This window comes from Oncorhynchus masou, unplaced genomic scaffold (genome assembly GCF_036934945.1).
Source record: "Oncorhynchus masou masou isolate Uvic2021 unplaced genomic scaffold, UVic_Omas_1.1 unplaced_scaffold_554, whole genome shotgun sequence".
In the NCBI taxonomy this organism is placed as follows: domain Eukaryota; kingdom Metazoa; phylum Chordata; class Actinopteri; order Salmoniformes; family Salmonidae; genus Oncorhynchus; species Oncorhynchus masou.
In genome coordinates this window covers 207,501-224,068 of record NW_027011956.1, presented here as the reverse complement: position 1 = coordinate 224,068, position 16,568 = coordinate 207,501, and the positions used below count along the sequence as shown (strand labels likewise).

Here is a 16,568-nt window from a genome sequence, read left to right as displayed (position 1 = left end):
GTTTACATACACACCCTAAGCCCCGCCCCTGTCACTCACAAAAACAGAAATGAACATTTCAAGCCAATCCCCTGTTTATGTCTCAACTCCTCAGATTGAGAGCAGAGCAGACACTACTACAACAGGAGTATCAATGAACATGGATTGTGGAAAAGGAATGCCCAATTAGTCTCACGTGCATTACAGTATCACTGTAGTGGTCATCCTACCAGCTCTTATCTAGATTTGATTTGATGACATATCGCCAGCAGCATCTTAGTCAAATAAAGACCGTTATACTGGCTGTTTTAGTCTGTGTTTTTTATAAAAACACTTATACAAGGAATTGGCAACTCGTTCTCATTCTGATAAATCAGGTCGGCCACTTGATTTTCAACATCTGAACAAAGTGGACAGGAGAGCATGCTGCTCAAACAGCTGGAGATGTACAGAAGGGTGTGTTCATCACAATCTGTGCTACCTGGTTAGCGAGCAGGTAGATCCAAGTTGGCTCTGTGAGCCTATGATCCTATGCGTGTAATTCGACATCTGGTCTGTGAATATTTCCACTTCGTGATGCGTTGTAGTGCAAGACTTGTTCGGTAACAAATCCAGTTTCTTAAGGAATCCTGCAAGCTTTCTTTATTAAGATGAAGTTAATGAAGAAGTTGCCCAATTCTGAGTGTTAATATGTTTTCTGTTTGTATTTCTCTCCAGGTACTGATATCTCCGTAGGAGAGGAGGTGGCCATAAAGCTGGAATGTGTGAAGACCAAGCACCCACAGCTCCACATCGAGAGCAAGATCTACAAGATGATGCAGGGAGGAGGTACGACACCAGTTATCTGTCCCACTGGCCTAGTGGTCATCCTACCAGCTCTCATCTAGATCACTGTACCTGGCCTAGTGGTCATCCTACCAGCTCTCATCGAGATCACTGTAACTGGCCTAGTGGTCATCCTACCAGCTCTCATCGAGATCACTGTAACTGGCCTAGTGGTCATCCTACCAGCTCTTATCTAGATCACTGTAACTGGCCTAGTGGTCATCCTACCAGCTCTCATCTAGATCACTGTAACTGGCCTAGTGGTCATCCTACCAGCTCTCATCTAGATCACTGTAACTGGTTCAGTGGTCATCCTACCAGCTCTTATCTAGATCACTGTAAATGGCCTAGTGGTCATCCTACCAGCTCTCATCTAGATCACTGTACCTGGCCTAGTGGTCATCCTACCAGCTCTCATCTAGATCACTCCTGTAACTGGCCTAGTGGTCATCCTACCAGCTCTCATCTAGATCACTCCTGTAACTGGCCTAGTGGTCATCCTACCAGCTCTCATCTAGATCACTCCTGTAACTGGCCTAGTGGTCGTCCTACCAGCTCTCATCGAGATCACTGTAACTGGCCTAGTGGTCATCCTACCAGCTCTCATCTAGATCACTGTACCTGGCCTAGTGGTCATCCTACCAGCTCTCATCTAGATCACTGTAGCTGGCCTAGTGGTCATCCTACCACCTCTCATCGAGATCACTGTAACTGGCCTAGTGGTCATCCTACCAGCTCTCATCTAGATCACTGTAACCGGCCCAGTGGTCATCCTACCAGCTCTCATCTAGATCACTGTAACCGGCCTAGTGGTCATCCTACCAGCTCTCATCTAGATCACTGCAACCGGCCTAGTGGTCATCCTACCAGCTCTCATCTAGATCACTCCTGTAACCGGCCTAGTGGTCATCCTACCAGCTCTCATCTAGATCACTCCTGTAACTGGCCTAGTGGTCATCCTACCAGCTCTCATCTAGATCACTCCTGTAACTGGCCTAGTGGTCATCCTACCAGCTCTCATCTAGATCACTCCTGTAACTGGCCTAGTGGTCATCCTACCAGCTCTCATCGAGATCACTCCTGTAACTGGCCTAGTGGTCATCCTACCAGCTCTCATCGAGATCACTCCTGTAACTGGCCTAGTGGTCATCCTACCAGCTCTCATCTAGATCACTCCTGTAACTGGCCTAGTGGTCATCCTACCAGCTCTCATCTAGATCACTGTACCTGGCCTAGTGGTCATCCTACCAGTTCTGATCTACTCAACATAGGTGGACACCCCTTCAAAGGAGTGGATTTTGCTATTTCAGGCACACATGTTGACAGGTATAGACAGTCGAGCACACGAGCACACAATGGTCCGTACTGAACAGCTCAGTGACTTTCAACGTGGCACCGCCATACGATGCCACCTTTCCAACAAGTCAGTTCGTCAAATTTCTGCCCAGCTAGAGCTGCTCTGGTCAACTGTGAGTGCTGTTATTGTGAAGTGGAAACGTCCAGGAGCAACAACGGCTCAGCCGCAAAGTGGTAGGCCACACAAGCTCACAGAACAGGACCGCAGAGTGCTGAAGCGCGTAGCTCTTTAAGAATCGTCAGTCCTCGGTTGCAACATTCACTCCCGAGTTCCAAACTACCTCTGGAAGCAACATCAGCACAAGAACTGTTCGTCTGGTAGCTTCATGAAATGGGTTTCCATGGCCGAGCAGCTGCACACAAGCCTAAGATCACCATGTGCAATGTCAAGCGTCGGCCTGAGTGGTTGGGAGCTCGCCGCCATTGGACTCTGCTGCAGTGGAAAGCTTTCCTGGGAGCGATGAATCACGCTGCACCATCTGGCAGTCCGGCGGACGAATCTGGGCTTGGAGGATGCCAGGAGAAAGCTACCCGACATTGGACTGGGGGCTGTTCTTCATCGTTCGGACTCGGTCCCTTAGTTCCAGTGAAGGGACATCTTAACAATACAGCATACAATAACATTCTAGATGATTCTGTGCTTCCAACTTTGTGCCAACTGTTTGGGGAAAGCCCTTTCCTGTGTTGGTATGACAATGCCTGCGGGCACAAAGCCGGGTCCATACAGAAATGGTTTGCCGAGATCGGTGTGGAAGAACTTGACAGAGCCCTGACCTCAACCCAATCAAACACCTTTGGAATGAATTGAAACGCCGACTGCGAGCCAGGCCTAATCGCCCAACATCAGAGCCCGACCTCACTAATGCTCTTGTGGCTGAATGGAAACAAGCCCCTGCAGCAAAAGGGGGACCTATTGTTCCAACATCTGGTGGAAAGCCTTCCCAGAAGACTGGAGGCTGTTATAGCAGCAATGTTCCAACAACTAGTGGAAAGCCTTCCCAGAAGACTGGAGGCTGTTATAGCAGCAGTGTTCCAACATCTAGTGGAAAGCCTTCCCAGAAGACTGGAGGCTGTTATAGCAGCAGTGTTCCAACATCTAGTGGAAAGCCTTCCCAGAAGACTGGAGGCTGTTATAGCAGCAGTGTTCCAACATCTAGTGGAAAGCCTTCCCAGAAGAGTGGAGGGTGTTATAGCAGCAGTGTTCCAACATCTGGTGGAAAGCCTTCCCAGAAGACTGGAGGCTGTTATAGCAGCAATGTTCCAACAACTAGTGGAAAGCCTTCCCAGAAGACTGGAGGCTGTTATAGCAGCAATGTTCCAACAACTAGTGGAAAGCCTTCCCAGAAGACTGGAGGCTGTTATAGCAGCAGTGTTCCAACATCTAGTGGAAAGCCTTCCCAGAAGAGTGGAGGGTGTTATAGCAGCAGTGTTCCAACATCTGGTGGAAAGCCTTCCCAGAAGACTGGAGGCTGTTATAGCAGCAATGTTCCAACAACTAGTGGAAAGCCTTCCCAGAAGACTGGAGGCTGTTATAGCAGCAATGTTCCAACAACTAGTGGAAAGCCTTCCCAGAAGACTGGAGGCTGTTATAGCAGCAATGTTCCAACAACTAGTGGAAAGCCTTACCAGAAGAGTGGAGGCTGTTATAGTAGCAATGTTCCAACAACTAGTGGAAAGCCTTACCAGAAGACTGGAGGCTGTTATAGTAGCAATGTTCCAACAACTAGTGGAAAGCCTTCCCAGAAGACTGGAGGCTGTTATAGTAGCAATGTTCCAACAACTAGTGGAAAGCCTTACCAGAAGACTGGAGGCTGTTATAGTAGCAATGTTCCAACAACTAGTGGAAAGCCTTACCAGAAGAGTGGAGGGTGTTATAGCAGCAGTGTTCCAACATCTGGTGGAAAGCCTTCCCAGAAGAGTGGAGGCTGTTATAGCAGCAGTGTTCCAACATCTGGTGGAAAGCCTTCCCAGAAGAGTGGAGGCTGTTCTAGCAGCAAAAGGGGGGACCAACTCCATATTAATGCCCGTGATTTTGGAATGAGATGTTTGACACTTTTGGTCCTGTAGTGTATATCCCTGTAGCTGGTGTTTTGGTCACTCTACCAACTCTTGTCCTGTATCAGACTTGTAACTGCCCTGCATGGTGTTGCATTGTGCTGGGTCCACACCAGAACACATCACCCTTTAATGTACTGCTACTAATCTAACTACATTCACTCATCTCAACACATTATATACAGTCCTCTCACCCCTCCTTACCCCAAACACTCCCCTAACTTAAATAATAACCCACCTCCCCTCCATTCACTCCAGTTCTCTGACCCCATCTGCCAGATGGCTCCAGTCCAGGCCTGACCTATTGATCCTGGTGTAGATGGAGAGTGTGCTGTAATTAGCTGAGGTGAAAAAGTTGACGGCTCGCTCCCATCAAACAGCCTGTAGTGGGCTGTCAGAAACACTTCAAAATAGAAAGGAAACCCTGTACTCACTGGAATACTGTAGTAGTTTGAATGTATTCTTGACCTCTCACTGGAATACTGTAGTAGTTTGAATGTATTGTTGACCTCTCACTGGAATACTGTAGTATTTTGAATGTATTCTTGACCTCTCACTGGAATACTGTAGTAGTTTGAATGCATTGTTGACCTCTCACTGGATTACTGTAGTAGTTTGAATGTATTGTTGACCTGCTGCTGCTAAAATACATTAACTACTGAAGTATTCCAGTGAGTGTGGGTTTTCCTTCTTCTCATTGTAATTAGCTGAGTATCAGGACAGAGCCAGTGAGCACGGGGGTTAACCCTGTCTACATTTACATTCAGCCTCACCACTGTCAGTCCAGATCCTCTGTGACCTTTACCCTGGCCGTTCAGTCAGTCCGGATCCTCCGTGACCTTTACCCTGGCCGTTCAGTCAGTCCGGATCCTCCGTGACCTTTACCCTGGTCGTTCAGTCAGTCCGGATCCTCCGTGACCTTTATCCTGGCCGTTCAGTCAATCCTGATCCTCCGTGACCTTTACCCTGGCCGTTCAGTCAGTCCGGATCCTCCGTGACCTTTACCCTGGCCGTTCAGTCAGTCCGGATCCTCCGTGACCTTTACCCTGGCCGTTCAGTCAGTCCGGATCCTCTGCATGTGTCCAAGTCCCACTGACCATTGTGTTGTTTAATGGTGTCTTCCCCCCTCCAGGGTGTGTGTGTTGTTTCATGGTGTGTGTGTGTGTGTCCCCAAGGTGTGTGTTGTGGAAAGGTGTGTCCCCCATGCGGTGTGCGCGTACCTATGCAAGTGCAAGCTTTTGTGTGTGTAACAGCCTGCACTCCCAGTAACAGGCTTATCACCACCACAGCCCTCCAGCCCCTCACCCCTGGAGTGTTGCCCCAGCAGGGTGCTCTGACATTGGGACAGGATGGAGCGATAACCTGGGTTCCTGGAGCCCTGTGGGTCTCATTCGTTTGTGCCCTATACCCTTCTTTTTTCACTGCTCCCCTCTCTTCCACCAATCCCCTCACCTCTCGATCTCTCCATCATTGGTTCTATCCTTCCTCTGTCATCTCCCCTCTATCATCTGTCATCTCCCTTCTATCCTTCATCTGTCATCTCCCTTCTATCCTTCCTCTGTCATCTCCCCTCTATCCTTCCTCTGTCATATCCTCTGTCATCTCCTCTGTCTCTGTCATCTCCCCTCTATCCTTACTCTGTCATCTCCCCTCTATCCTTCCTCTGTCATCTCCCCTCTATCCTTCCTCTGTCATATCCTCTGTCATCTCCTCTGTCTCTGTCATCTCCCCTCTATCCTTACTCTGTCATCTCCCCTCTATCCTTACTCTGTCATCTCCCCTCTATCCTTCCTCTGTCATCTCCCCTCTATCCTTCCTCTGTCATCTCCCCTCTATCCTTCCTCTGTCATATCCTCTGTCATCTCCTCTGTCTCTGTCATCTCCCCTCTATCCTTCCTCTGTCATCTCCCCTCTATCCTTCCTCTGTCATATCCTCTGTCATCTCCTCTGTCTCTGTCATCTCCCCTCTATCCTTCCTCTCTGTCATCTCCCCTCTATCCTTCCTCTCCTTTTATCTGCTCTCTCTCATTCTCCCTCTCGCTCTCTCCCACCCTCTCTCTGGCCAGATGGTGTGTGCGCCTGGGGAGGAGAGGGTGGAATAGACGGAAGGGGAAGGAGGGAGGTGTGGGGGAGGGGCAGAGCGCTGCATTCCTCTTCTCTGGGGCGCCATCCCTCCATCCTCCAGCTCATGAATATTCATACAGTGTGTGTGCGTGGTAAAATGAGCCTCCGGTGTAGCAGCAAGAACAAAGCACAACCATGTTGTATTATGTGATCAAAAAGAGATGACGCATTGCTGCACGACCATCATTATTATCCTCACAGTCCTCATTATCCCACTGACCACTGGGTCAATACACACCACAGTCCTCATTACCCTACTGACCACTGGGTCAATACACACCACAGTCCTCATTATCCCACTGACCACTGGGTCAATACACACCACAGTCCTCATTACCCTACTGACCACTGGGTCAATACACACCACAGTCCTCATTATCCCACTGACCACTGGGTCAATACACACCATCGTCCTCATTATCCTACTGACCTCTGGGTCAATACACACCATCGTCCTCCTTACCCTACTGACCTCTGGGTCAATACACACCATAGTCCCCATTACCCTACTGACCACTGGGTCAATAGACGCCATAGTCCCCATTACCCTACTGACCACTGGGTCAATGCTGCACGACCATCATTATTATCCTCACAGTCCTCATTATCCTACTGACCACTGGGTCAATGCACACCATCCGCCCCATTACCCTACTGACCACTGGGTCAATGCTGCAAGACCATCATTATTATCCCCATAGTCCCCATTATCCTACTGACCTCTGGGTCAATACACACCATAGTCCCCATTACCCTACTGACCTCTGGGTCAATAGACGCCATAGTCCCCATTACCCTACTGACCACTGGGTCAATACACACCATAGTCCTCATTACCCTACTGACCTCTGGGTCAATACACACCACAGTCCTCATTACCCTACTGACCACTGGGTCAATGCACACCATCCGCCCCATTACCCTACTGACCACTGGGTCAATGCTGCAAGACCATCATTATTATCCCCATAGTCCCCATTATCCTACTGACCACTGGGTCAATACACACCATAGTCCTCATTACCCTACTGACCACTGGGTCAATGCTGCACGACCATCATTATTATCCCCATAGTCCCCATTATCCTACTGACCACTGGGTCAATACACACCACAGTCCTCATTACCCTACTGACCTCTGGGTCAATACACACCATAGCCCCCATTACCCTACTGACCTCTGGGTCAATACACACCATAGTCCCCATTATCCTACTGACCACTGGGTCAATACACACCATAGTCCCCATTATCCTACTGACCACTGGGTCAATGCACACCATAGTCCTCATTATCCTACTGACCACTGGGTCAATACACACCATAGTCCTCATTACCCTACTGACCTCTGGGTCAATACACACCATCGTCCTCATTATCATACTGACCACTGGGTCAATACACACCATAGTCCTCATTACCCTACTGACCACTGGGTCAATACACACCATAGTTCCCATTATCCTACTGACCACTGGGTCAATGCTGCACGACCATCATTATTATCCCCATAGTCCCCATTATCCTACTGACCACTGGGTCAATACACACCATAGTCCTCATTACCCTACTGACCTCTGGGTCAATACACACCATCGTCCTCATTATCATACTGACCACTGGGTCAATACACACCATAGTCCCCATTATCCTACTGACCACTGGGTCAATACACACCATAGTCCTCATTACCCTACTGACCTCTGGGTCAATACACACCATAGTCCCCATTACCCTACTGACCTCTGGGTCAATAGACGCCATAGTCCCCATTACCCTACTGACCACTGGGTCAATACACACCATAGTCCTCATTACCCTACTGACCTCTGGGTCAATACACACCACAGTCCTCATTACCCTACTGACCACTGGGTCAATGCACACCATCCGCCCCATTACCCTACTGACCACTGGGTCAATGCTGCACGACCATCATTATTATCCCCATAGTCCCCATTACCCTATTGACCACTGGGTCAATACACACCATCCGCCCCATTACCCTACTGACCACTGGGTCAATTCACACCATGTTACTCTATCAATATTGGCTAATCAGTATTTTATATATATATATTGCTTTATCATTTTGCTCTATGGTAGGAAACGGACTGAAACAGGGAGGGACTACCTGAACTTGTCCAATAAGAGACACAACATTGTTGTTGCAATATGTTTTGGTAGGTTTTACCCTAATGAATACATCCCAGGTTCTGGAACAGAACCAGATGGGAGGAAGCTATTTTAGACTCCAGTTCCGTCCCACATGGCACCCTATTCCCGTTATAGTGCACTACTTTAGACTAGGGCCCTATAGTGGTCTGATCAAAATGAGTGCACTATATAGGGACTAGGGTGCCATATGGGATACAGACAGGCTATTTAGTGCTGAGTGACCCTACAGGTCCTTAGATGGACACTGTACATTCTGCTGCTTGATATATCCAGTGGTCTGGTCTATGTCGTCTAAGGTTGAGCTGCTTCTAAATATATGTTGCTGCGTCAGTATGGGGGCTCCCGAGTGGCGCAGCGGTCTAAGACACTAGAGGTGTCACTACAGACCCTGGTTCGATCTCGGGCTGTATCACAACCGGCCGTGATCTGGAGTCCCACAGGGCGTCCCCCACAATTTGGTAGGCCGTCATTATAAATAGGAATTTGTTCTTAACTGACTTGCCCAGTTAAATATATATATAAATATAATATTAAATACTTTGTCGGTCTGCGGATCTCCAAATATTCACGTAATAAAATATAAAAAATCATTCTTATTTCTATGAACAGCAGATTAAACACATTTTGGCCAATGGATCTGTGAATACAATGCAATATTATTAATTTACAATTGTATGTTCTTAACCCTGGGCAACATGGGCCTGGGAGGCTCACAGAGATATTAGTATCCACAGTGTTCTGTTCTTAACCCTGGGCAACATGGGCCCGGGAGGCTCACAGAGATATTGGTATCCACAGTGTTCTGTTCTTAACCCTGGGCAACATGGGCCTGGGAGGCTCACAGAGATATTAGTATCCACAATGTTCTGTTCTTAACCCTGGGCAACATGGGCCTGGGAGGCTCACAGAGATATTAGTATCCACAGTACTCCACCAATTATCAATTTTTCAACTCAATATTTATTTTATTCCACAATTATTAATATATATATTTTATTTTATTTACGTAAAAGCACTGTAATTTAAAGCTTGATTCCTTAGTTGCTACATCCATCTTTGGTATGGCAAACCCTGATGTACCCATTTTGAGTCTTGAAGAATATAACTTCTAAGTGCTTCATGAGTTCAACTGTGGTACCCCATCAGAGCCCCAAATATAACCTGGTTTTACTGCAATGTTTGGAAACAAAGTCAACTAACCCTGTGTTGCCTCAAAACATGGTTAAAACTATACTGTTGATATCATGGATGGTCAGTCCTTGCATCCATAGCGCTGTCTAATTTAATGGCTACATTTCTCCAGGCCCATCCCTCAGCTTTTTACCAAAACCAAGACTTAGAATTGCAGGAAATTAGCTTGAAAACGCTAAGAGGTGCAAAGAGGTGGAACTTTAAAAAAAAGTTCCTTCTCAGGGTGTGAAACATGGTTCATCCAGCCCTGCCAAAGTCCAAGTTAAACTCCTCGTGTGCTATTTCTGTCTCACGGAAGTTATGAGGGGGTCCCTGGCCCCAACAAGTTGGAGAACCCCTTATCTAGCGTTTTCAACTGTAGCCTATATACAGGCTGCTAAAAACAGCCTCCTGGTGTGTGGTGTACTGCTCATTGGAGATGGTCTATGTGCTGCTGTTAGCCTGGCTAACACACACTCTGCCTGGCTAGCCCATATACGTCTCCTCTAGAACACACTCTGCCTGGCTAGCCCATATACGTCTCCTCTAGAACACACTCTGCCTGGCTAGCCCATCTACGTCTCCTCTAGAACACACTCTGCCTGGCTAGCCCATATACGTCTCCTCTAGAACACACTCTGCCTGGCTAGCCCATATACGTCTCCTCTAGAACACACTCTGCCTGGCTAGCCCATATACGTCTCCTCTAGAACACACTCTGCCTGGCTAGCCCATATACGTCTCCTCCAGAACACACTCTGCCTGGCTAGCCCATATACGTCTCCTCTAGAACACGCTCTGCCTGGCTAGCCCATATACGTCTCCTCTAGAACACACTCTGCCTGGCTAGCCCATATACGTCTCCTCCAGAACACACTCTGCCTGGCTAGCCCATATACGTCTCCTCTAGAACACACTCTGCCTGGCTAGCCCATATACGTCTCCTCTAGAACACACTCTGCCTGGCTAGCCCCTATACGTCTCCTCTAGAACACACTCTGCCTGGCTAGCCCATATACGTCTCCTCTAGAACACACTCTGCCTGGCTAGCCCCTATACGTCTCCTCTAGAACACACTCTGCCTGGCTAGCCCATATACGTCTCCCCCAGAACACACTCTGCCTGGCTAGCCCATATACGTCTCCTCTAGAACACACTCTGCCTGGCTAGCCCATATACGTCTCCTCTAGAACACACTCTGCCTGGCTAGCCCATATACGTCTCCTCTAGAACACACTCTGCCTGGCTAGCCCATATACGTCTCCTCTAGAACACACTCTGCCTGGCTAGCCCATATACGTCTCCTCTAGAACACACTCTGCCTGGCTAGCCCATATACGTCTCCTCTAGAACACACTCTGCCTGGCTAGCCCATATACGTCTCCTCTAGAACACACTCTGCCTGGCTAGCCCATATACGTCTCCCCCAGAACACACTCTGCCTGGCTAGCCCATATACGTCTCCCCCAGAACACACTCTGCCTGGCTAGCCCATATACGTCTCCTCTAGAACACACTCTGCCTGGCTAGCCCATATACGTCTCCTCTAGAACACACTCTGCCTGGCTAGCCCATATACGTCTCCTCTAGAACACACTCTGTCTGGCTAGCCCATATACGTCTCCTCTAGAACACACTCTGCCTGGCTAGCCCGTATACGTCTCCTCTAGAACACACTCTGCCTGGCTAGCCCGTATACGTCTCCTCTAGAACACACTCTGCCTGGCTAGCCCGTATACGTCTCCTCTAGAACACACTCTGCCTGGCTAGCCCGTATACGTCTCCCCCAGAACACACTCTGCCTGGCTAGCCCATATACGTCTCCTCTAGAACACACTCTGCCTGGCTAGCCCATATACGTCTCCTCTAGAACACACTCTGCCTGGCTAGCCCATATACGTCTCCTCTAGAACACACTCTGTCTGGCTAGCCCGTATACGTCTCCTCTAGAACACACTCTGCCTGGCTAGCCCGTATACGTCTCCTCTAGAACACACTCTGCCTGGCTAGCCCGTATACGTCTCCTCTAGAACACACTCTGCCTGGCTAGCCCGTATACGTCTCCTCTAGAACACACTCTGTCTGGCTAGCCCGTATACGTCTCCTCTAGAACACACTCTGCCTGGCTAGCCCGTATACGTCTCCTCTAGAACACACTCTGCCTGGCTAGCCCGTATACGTCTCCTCTAGAACACACTCTGCCTGGCTAGCCCGTATACGTCTCCTCTAGAACACACTCTGCCTGGCTAGCCCATATACGTCTCCTCCAGAACACACTCTGCCTGGCTAGCCCATATACGTCTCCTCTAGAACACGCTCTGCCTGGCTAGCCCATATACGTCTCCTCTAGAACACGCTCTGCCTGGCTAGCCCATATACGTCTCCTCTAGAACACGCTCTGCCTGGCTAGCCCATATACGTCTCCTCTAGAACACGCTCTGCCTGGCTAGCCCATATACGTCTCCTCTAGAACACACTGCCTGGCTAGCCCATATACGTCTCCTCTAGAACACACTCTGCCTGGCTAGCCCATATGCGTCTCTACTCTGGAAGACATGTATTCACTATGACAGATGCTAAAAGCATGTCTCCCCACACTTTGGCTTTAAGACTAAGAGACAAACGCACCAGACTGTGTGTGTGTGTGTGTTGCAACACAGGGAGATTGCTGGAGCATGGAGAATATACTTGGCCTCTCTCGTGTGTGTGTGTGTCTGTGTGTGTGTGTCTGTGTGTGTGTGTGTGTCTGTGTGTGTGTGTGTGTGCTTCGCCTATGTCTGTCTCTGTGAACTAGTGTCTGTCTGTAGCTGAGCTGGGTAAAGTGTAAAATGCTGATCACCAGTCTACTACTCTATTCTCTCTACTGTATTAGGGCAGGCAGGCCAGTCTAAAGGCAGGCAGGCAGGCAGGGCAGGCAGGCCAGTCTAAAGGCAGGCAGGCAGGGCAGTCTAAAGGCAGGCAGGCCAGTCTAAAGGCAGGCAGGCAGGCCAGTCTAAAGGCAGGCAGGCAGGGCAGGCTAAAGGCAGGCAGGCAGGGCAGGCTAAAGGCAGGCAGGCAGGGCAGGCTAAAGGCAGGCAGGCAGGGCAGGCTAAAGGCAGGCAGGCAGGCCAGTCTAAAGGCAGGCAGGCAGGCCAGTCTAAAGGCAGGCGGGCAGGCAGGCAGGCCAGTCTAAAGGCAGGCAGGCCAGTCTAAAGGCAGGCAGGCAGGGCAGGCTAAAGGCAGGCAGGCAGGCCAGTCTAAAGGCAGGCAGGCAGGCCAGTCTAAAGGCAGGCAGGCAGGCCAGTCTAAAGGCAGGCAGGCAGGCCAGTCTAAAGGCAGGCAGGCAGGCCAGTCTAAAGGCAGGCAGGCAGGCCAGTCTAAAGGCAGGCAGGCCGGGCAGTCTAAAGGCAGGCAGGCAGGGAGGCCAGTCTAAAGGCAGGCAGGCAGGCCAGTCTAAAGGCAGGCAGGCAGGCCAGTCTAAAGGCAGGCAGGCAGGGCAGGCAGGCCAGTCTAAAGGCAGGCAGGCAGGCCAGTCTAAAGGCAGGCAGGCAGGCCAGTCTAAAGGCAGGCAGGCAGGCCAGTCTAAAGGCAGGCAGGCCGGGCAGTCTAAAGGCAGGCAGGCAGGGCAGTCTAAAGGCAGGCAGGCAGGCCAGTCTAAAGGCAGGCAGGCAGGCCAGTCTAAAGGCAGGCAGGCAGGCCAGTCTAAAGGCAGGCAGGCAGGGCAGTCTAAAGGCAGGCAGGCAGGCAGGGCAGGCAGGCCAGTCTAAAGGCAGGCAGGCAGGGCAGGCAGGCCAGTCTAAAGGCAGGCAGGCAGGCCAGTCTAAAGGCAGGCAGGCAGGCCAGTCTAAAGGCAGGCAGGCAGGCCAGTCTAAAGGCAGGCAGGCCGGGCAGTCTAAAGGCAGGCAGGCAGGGCAGTCTAAAGGCAGGCAGGCAGGCCAGTCTAAAGGCAGGCAGGCAGGCCAGTCTAAAGGCAGGCAGGCAGGCCAGTCTAAAGGCAGGCAGGCAGGGCAGTCTAAAGGCAGGCAGGCAGGCAGGGCAGGCAGGCCAGTCTAAAGGCGGGCAGGCAGGGCAGGCAGGCCAGTCTAAAGGCAGGCAGGCCAGTCTAAAGGCAGGCAGGCCAGTCTAAAGGCAGGCAGGCAGGCCAGTCTAAAGGCAGGCGGGCAGGCAGGCAGGCCAGTCTAAAGGCAGGCAGGCCGAGCAGTCTAAAGGCAGGCAGGCAGGCCAGGCTAAAGGCAGGCAGGCAGGCCAGTCTAAAGGAAGGCAGGCAGGCCAGTCTAAAGGCAGGCAGGCAGGCCAGTCTAAAGGCAGGCAGGCAGGCCAGTCTAAAGGCAGGCAGGCCGGGCAGTCTAAAGGCAGGCAGGCAGGCAGGCCAGTCTAAAGGCAGGCAGGCAGGCCAGTCTAAAGGCAGGCAGGCAGGCCAGTCTAAAGGCAGGCAGGCAGGCCAGTCTAAAGGCAGGCAGGCAGGCCAGTCTAAAGGCAGGCAGGCCAGTCTAAAGGCAGGCAGGCAGGCAGGGCAGTCTAAAGGCAGGCAGGCAGGCCAGTCTAAAGGCAGGCAGGCAGGCAGGCCAGTCTAAAGGCAGGCAGGCAGGCAGGCCAGTCTAAAGGCAGGCAGGCAGGCAGGCCAGTCTAAAGGCAGGCAGGCAGGGCAGTCTAAAGGCAGGCAGGCAGGCAGGGCAGGCAGGCCAGTCTAAAGGCGGGCAGGCAGGGCAGGCAGGCCAGTCTAAAGGCAGGCAGGCCAGTCTAAAGGCAGGCAGGCAGGCCAGTCTAAAGGCAGGCGGGCAGGCAGGCAGGCCAGTCTAAAGGCAGGCAGGCCGAGCAGTCTAAAGGCAGGCAGGCAGGCCAGTCTAAAGGAAGGCAGGCAGGCCAGTCTAAAGGCAGGCAGGCAGGCCAGTCTAAAGGCAGGCAGGCAGGCCAGTCTAAAGGCAGGCAGGCAGGCCAGTCTAAAGGCAGGCAGGCAGGCAGGCCAGTCTAAAGGCAGGCAGGCCAGTCTAAAGGCAGGCAGGCAGGCCAGTCTAAAGGCAGGCGGGCAGGCAGGCAGGCCAGTCTAAAGGCAGGCAGGCCGAGCAGTCTAAAGGCAGGCAGGCAGGCCAGTCTAAAGGAAGGCAGGCAGGCCAGTCTAAAGGCAGGCAGGCAGGCCAGTCTAAAGGCAGGCAGGCAGGCCAGTCTAAAGGCAGGCAGGCAGGCCAGTCTAAAGGCAGGCAGGCCGGGCAGTCTAAAGGCAGGCAGGCAGGCAGGCCAGTCTAAAGGCAGGCAGGCAGGCCAGTCTAAAGGCAGGCAGGCAGGCCAGTCTAAAGGCAGGCAGGCAGGCCAGTCTAAAGGCAGGCAGGCAGGCCAGTCTAAAGGCAGGCAGGCAGGCCAGTCTAAAGGCAGGCAGGCAGGCCAGTCTAAAGGCAGGCAGGCAGGGCAGGCAGGCCAGTCTAAAGGCAGGCAGGCAGGCCAGTCTAAAGGCAGGCGGGCAGGCAGGCAGGCCAGTCTAAAGGCAGGCAGGCCGGGCAGTCTAAAGGCAGGCAGGCAGGGCAGGCAGGCCAGTCTAAAGGCAGGCAGGCAGGCCAGTCTAAAAGGAGGCAGGCAGGCCAGTCTAAAGGCAGGCAGGCCGGGCAGTCTAAAGGCAGGCAGGCAGGGAGGCCAGTCTAAAGGCAGGCAGGCAGGCCAGTCTAAAGGCAGGCAGGCAGGCCAGTCTAAAGGCAGGCGGGCAGGCAGGCAGGCCAGTCTAAAGGCAGGCAGGCCGGGCAGTCTAAAGGCAGGCAGGCCGGGCAGTCTAAAGGCAGGCAGGCAGGCAGGCCAGTCTAAAGGCAGGCAGGCAGGCAGGCCAGTCTAAAGGCAGGCAGGCAGGCAGGCCAGTCTAAAGGCAGGCAGGCAGGCAGGCCAGTCTAAAGGCAGGCAGGCAGGCAGGCCAGTCTAAAGGCAGGCAGGCAGGCAGGCCAGTCTAAAGGCAGGCAGGCAGGCAGGCCAGTCTAAAGGCAGGCAGGCCAGTCTAAAGGCAGGCAGGCAGGCAGGCCAGTCTAAAGGCAGGCAGGCAGGCAGGCCAGTCTAAAGGCAGGCAGGCAGGCAGGCCAGTCTAAAGGCAGGCAGGCAGGCAGGCCAGTCTAAATGCAGGCAGGCAGGGCAGGCAGGCCAGTCTAAAGGCAGGCGGGCAGGCAGGCAGGCCAGTCTAAAGGCAGGCAGGCCGGGCAGTCTAAAGGCAGGCAGTCTAAAGGCAGGCAGGCAGGGAGGCCAGTCTAAAGGCAGGCAGGGAGGCCAGTCTAAAGGCAGGCAGGGAGGCCAGTCTAAAGGCAGGCAGGCAGGCCAGTCTAAAGGCAGGCAGGCAGGCAGGCCAGTCTAAAGGCAGGCAGGCCATTCTAAAGGCAGACAGGCAGGCAGGCAGGCAGGCCAGTCTAAAGGCAGGCAGGCAGGCAGGCAGGCAGGCAGGCCAGTCTAAAGGCAGGCAGGCAGGCCAGTCTAAAGGCAGGCAGGCAGGCAGGCAGGCCAGTCTAAAGGCAGGCAGGCAGGCCAGTCTAAAGGCAGGCAGGCAGGCAGGCAGGCCAGTCTAAAGGCAGGCAGGCAGGCAGGCAGGCCAGTCTAAAGGCAGGCAGGCAGGCAGGCAGGCAGGCCAGTCTAAAGGCAGGCAGGCAGGCCAGGCAGGCAGGCCAGGCAGACAGGCAGGCAGGGCAGTCTAAAGGCAGGCAGGCGGGCCAGTCTAAAGGCAGGCAGTTAGATGGACACTAGGTTAATATGAGCTGACCTCTCTCTGATGATAGACACTAGGTTAATATGAGCTGACCTCTCTCTGATGACAGTCAGGTAGATAGACACTAGGTTAATATGAGCTGACCTCTCTGATGACAGTCAGGTAGATGGACACTAGGTTAATATGAGCTGACCTCTCTGATGACAGTCAGGTAGATGGACACTAGGTTAATATG

General features: G+C 52.2%; 1 protein-coding gene across 1 annotated transcript in view; it reads left to right on the top strand.

Moving 5' to 3' along the window:
• Positions 1-700: 700 nt before the first annotated feature.
• LOC135536082 (casein kinase I-like) overlaps positions 701-16,568 on the top strand; it is a 62,597-nt gene continuing 46,729 nt past the window's right edge. Inside the window, exon 1 of the mRNA XM_064962468.1 lies at positions 701-807. Within this exon, the coding sequence (XP_064818540.1) occupies positions 792-807 (16 nt within the window). The 5' untranslated portion in view covers positions 701-791. The remainder of the gene's footprint in view (positions 808-16,568) is intronic.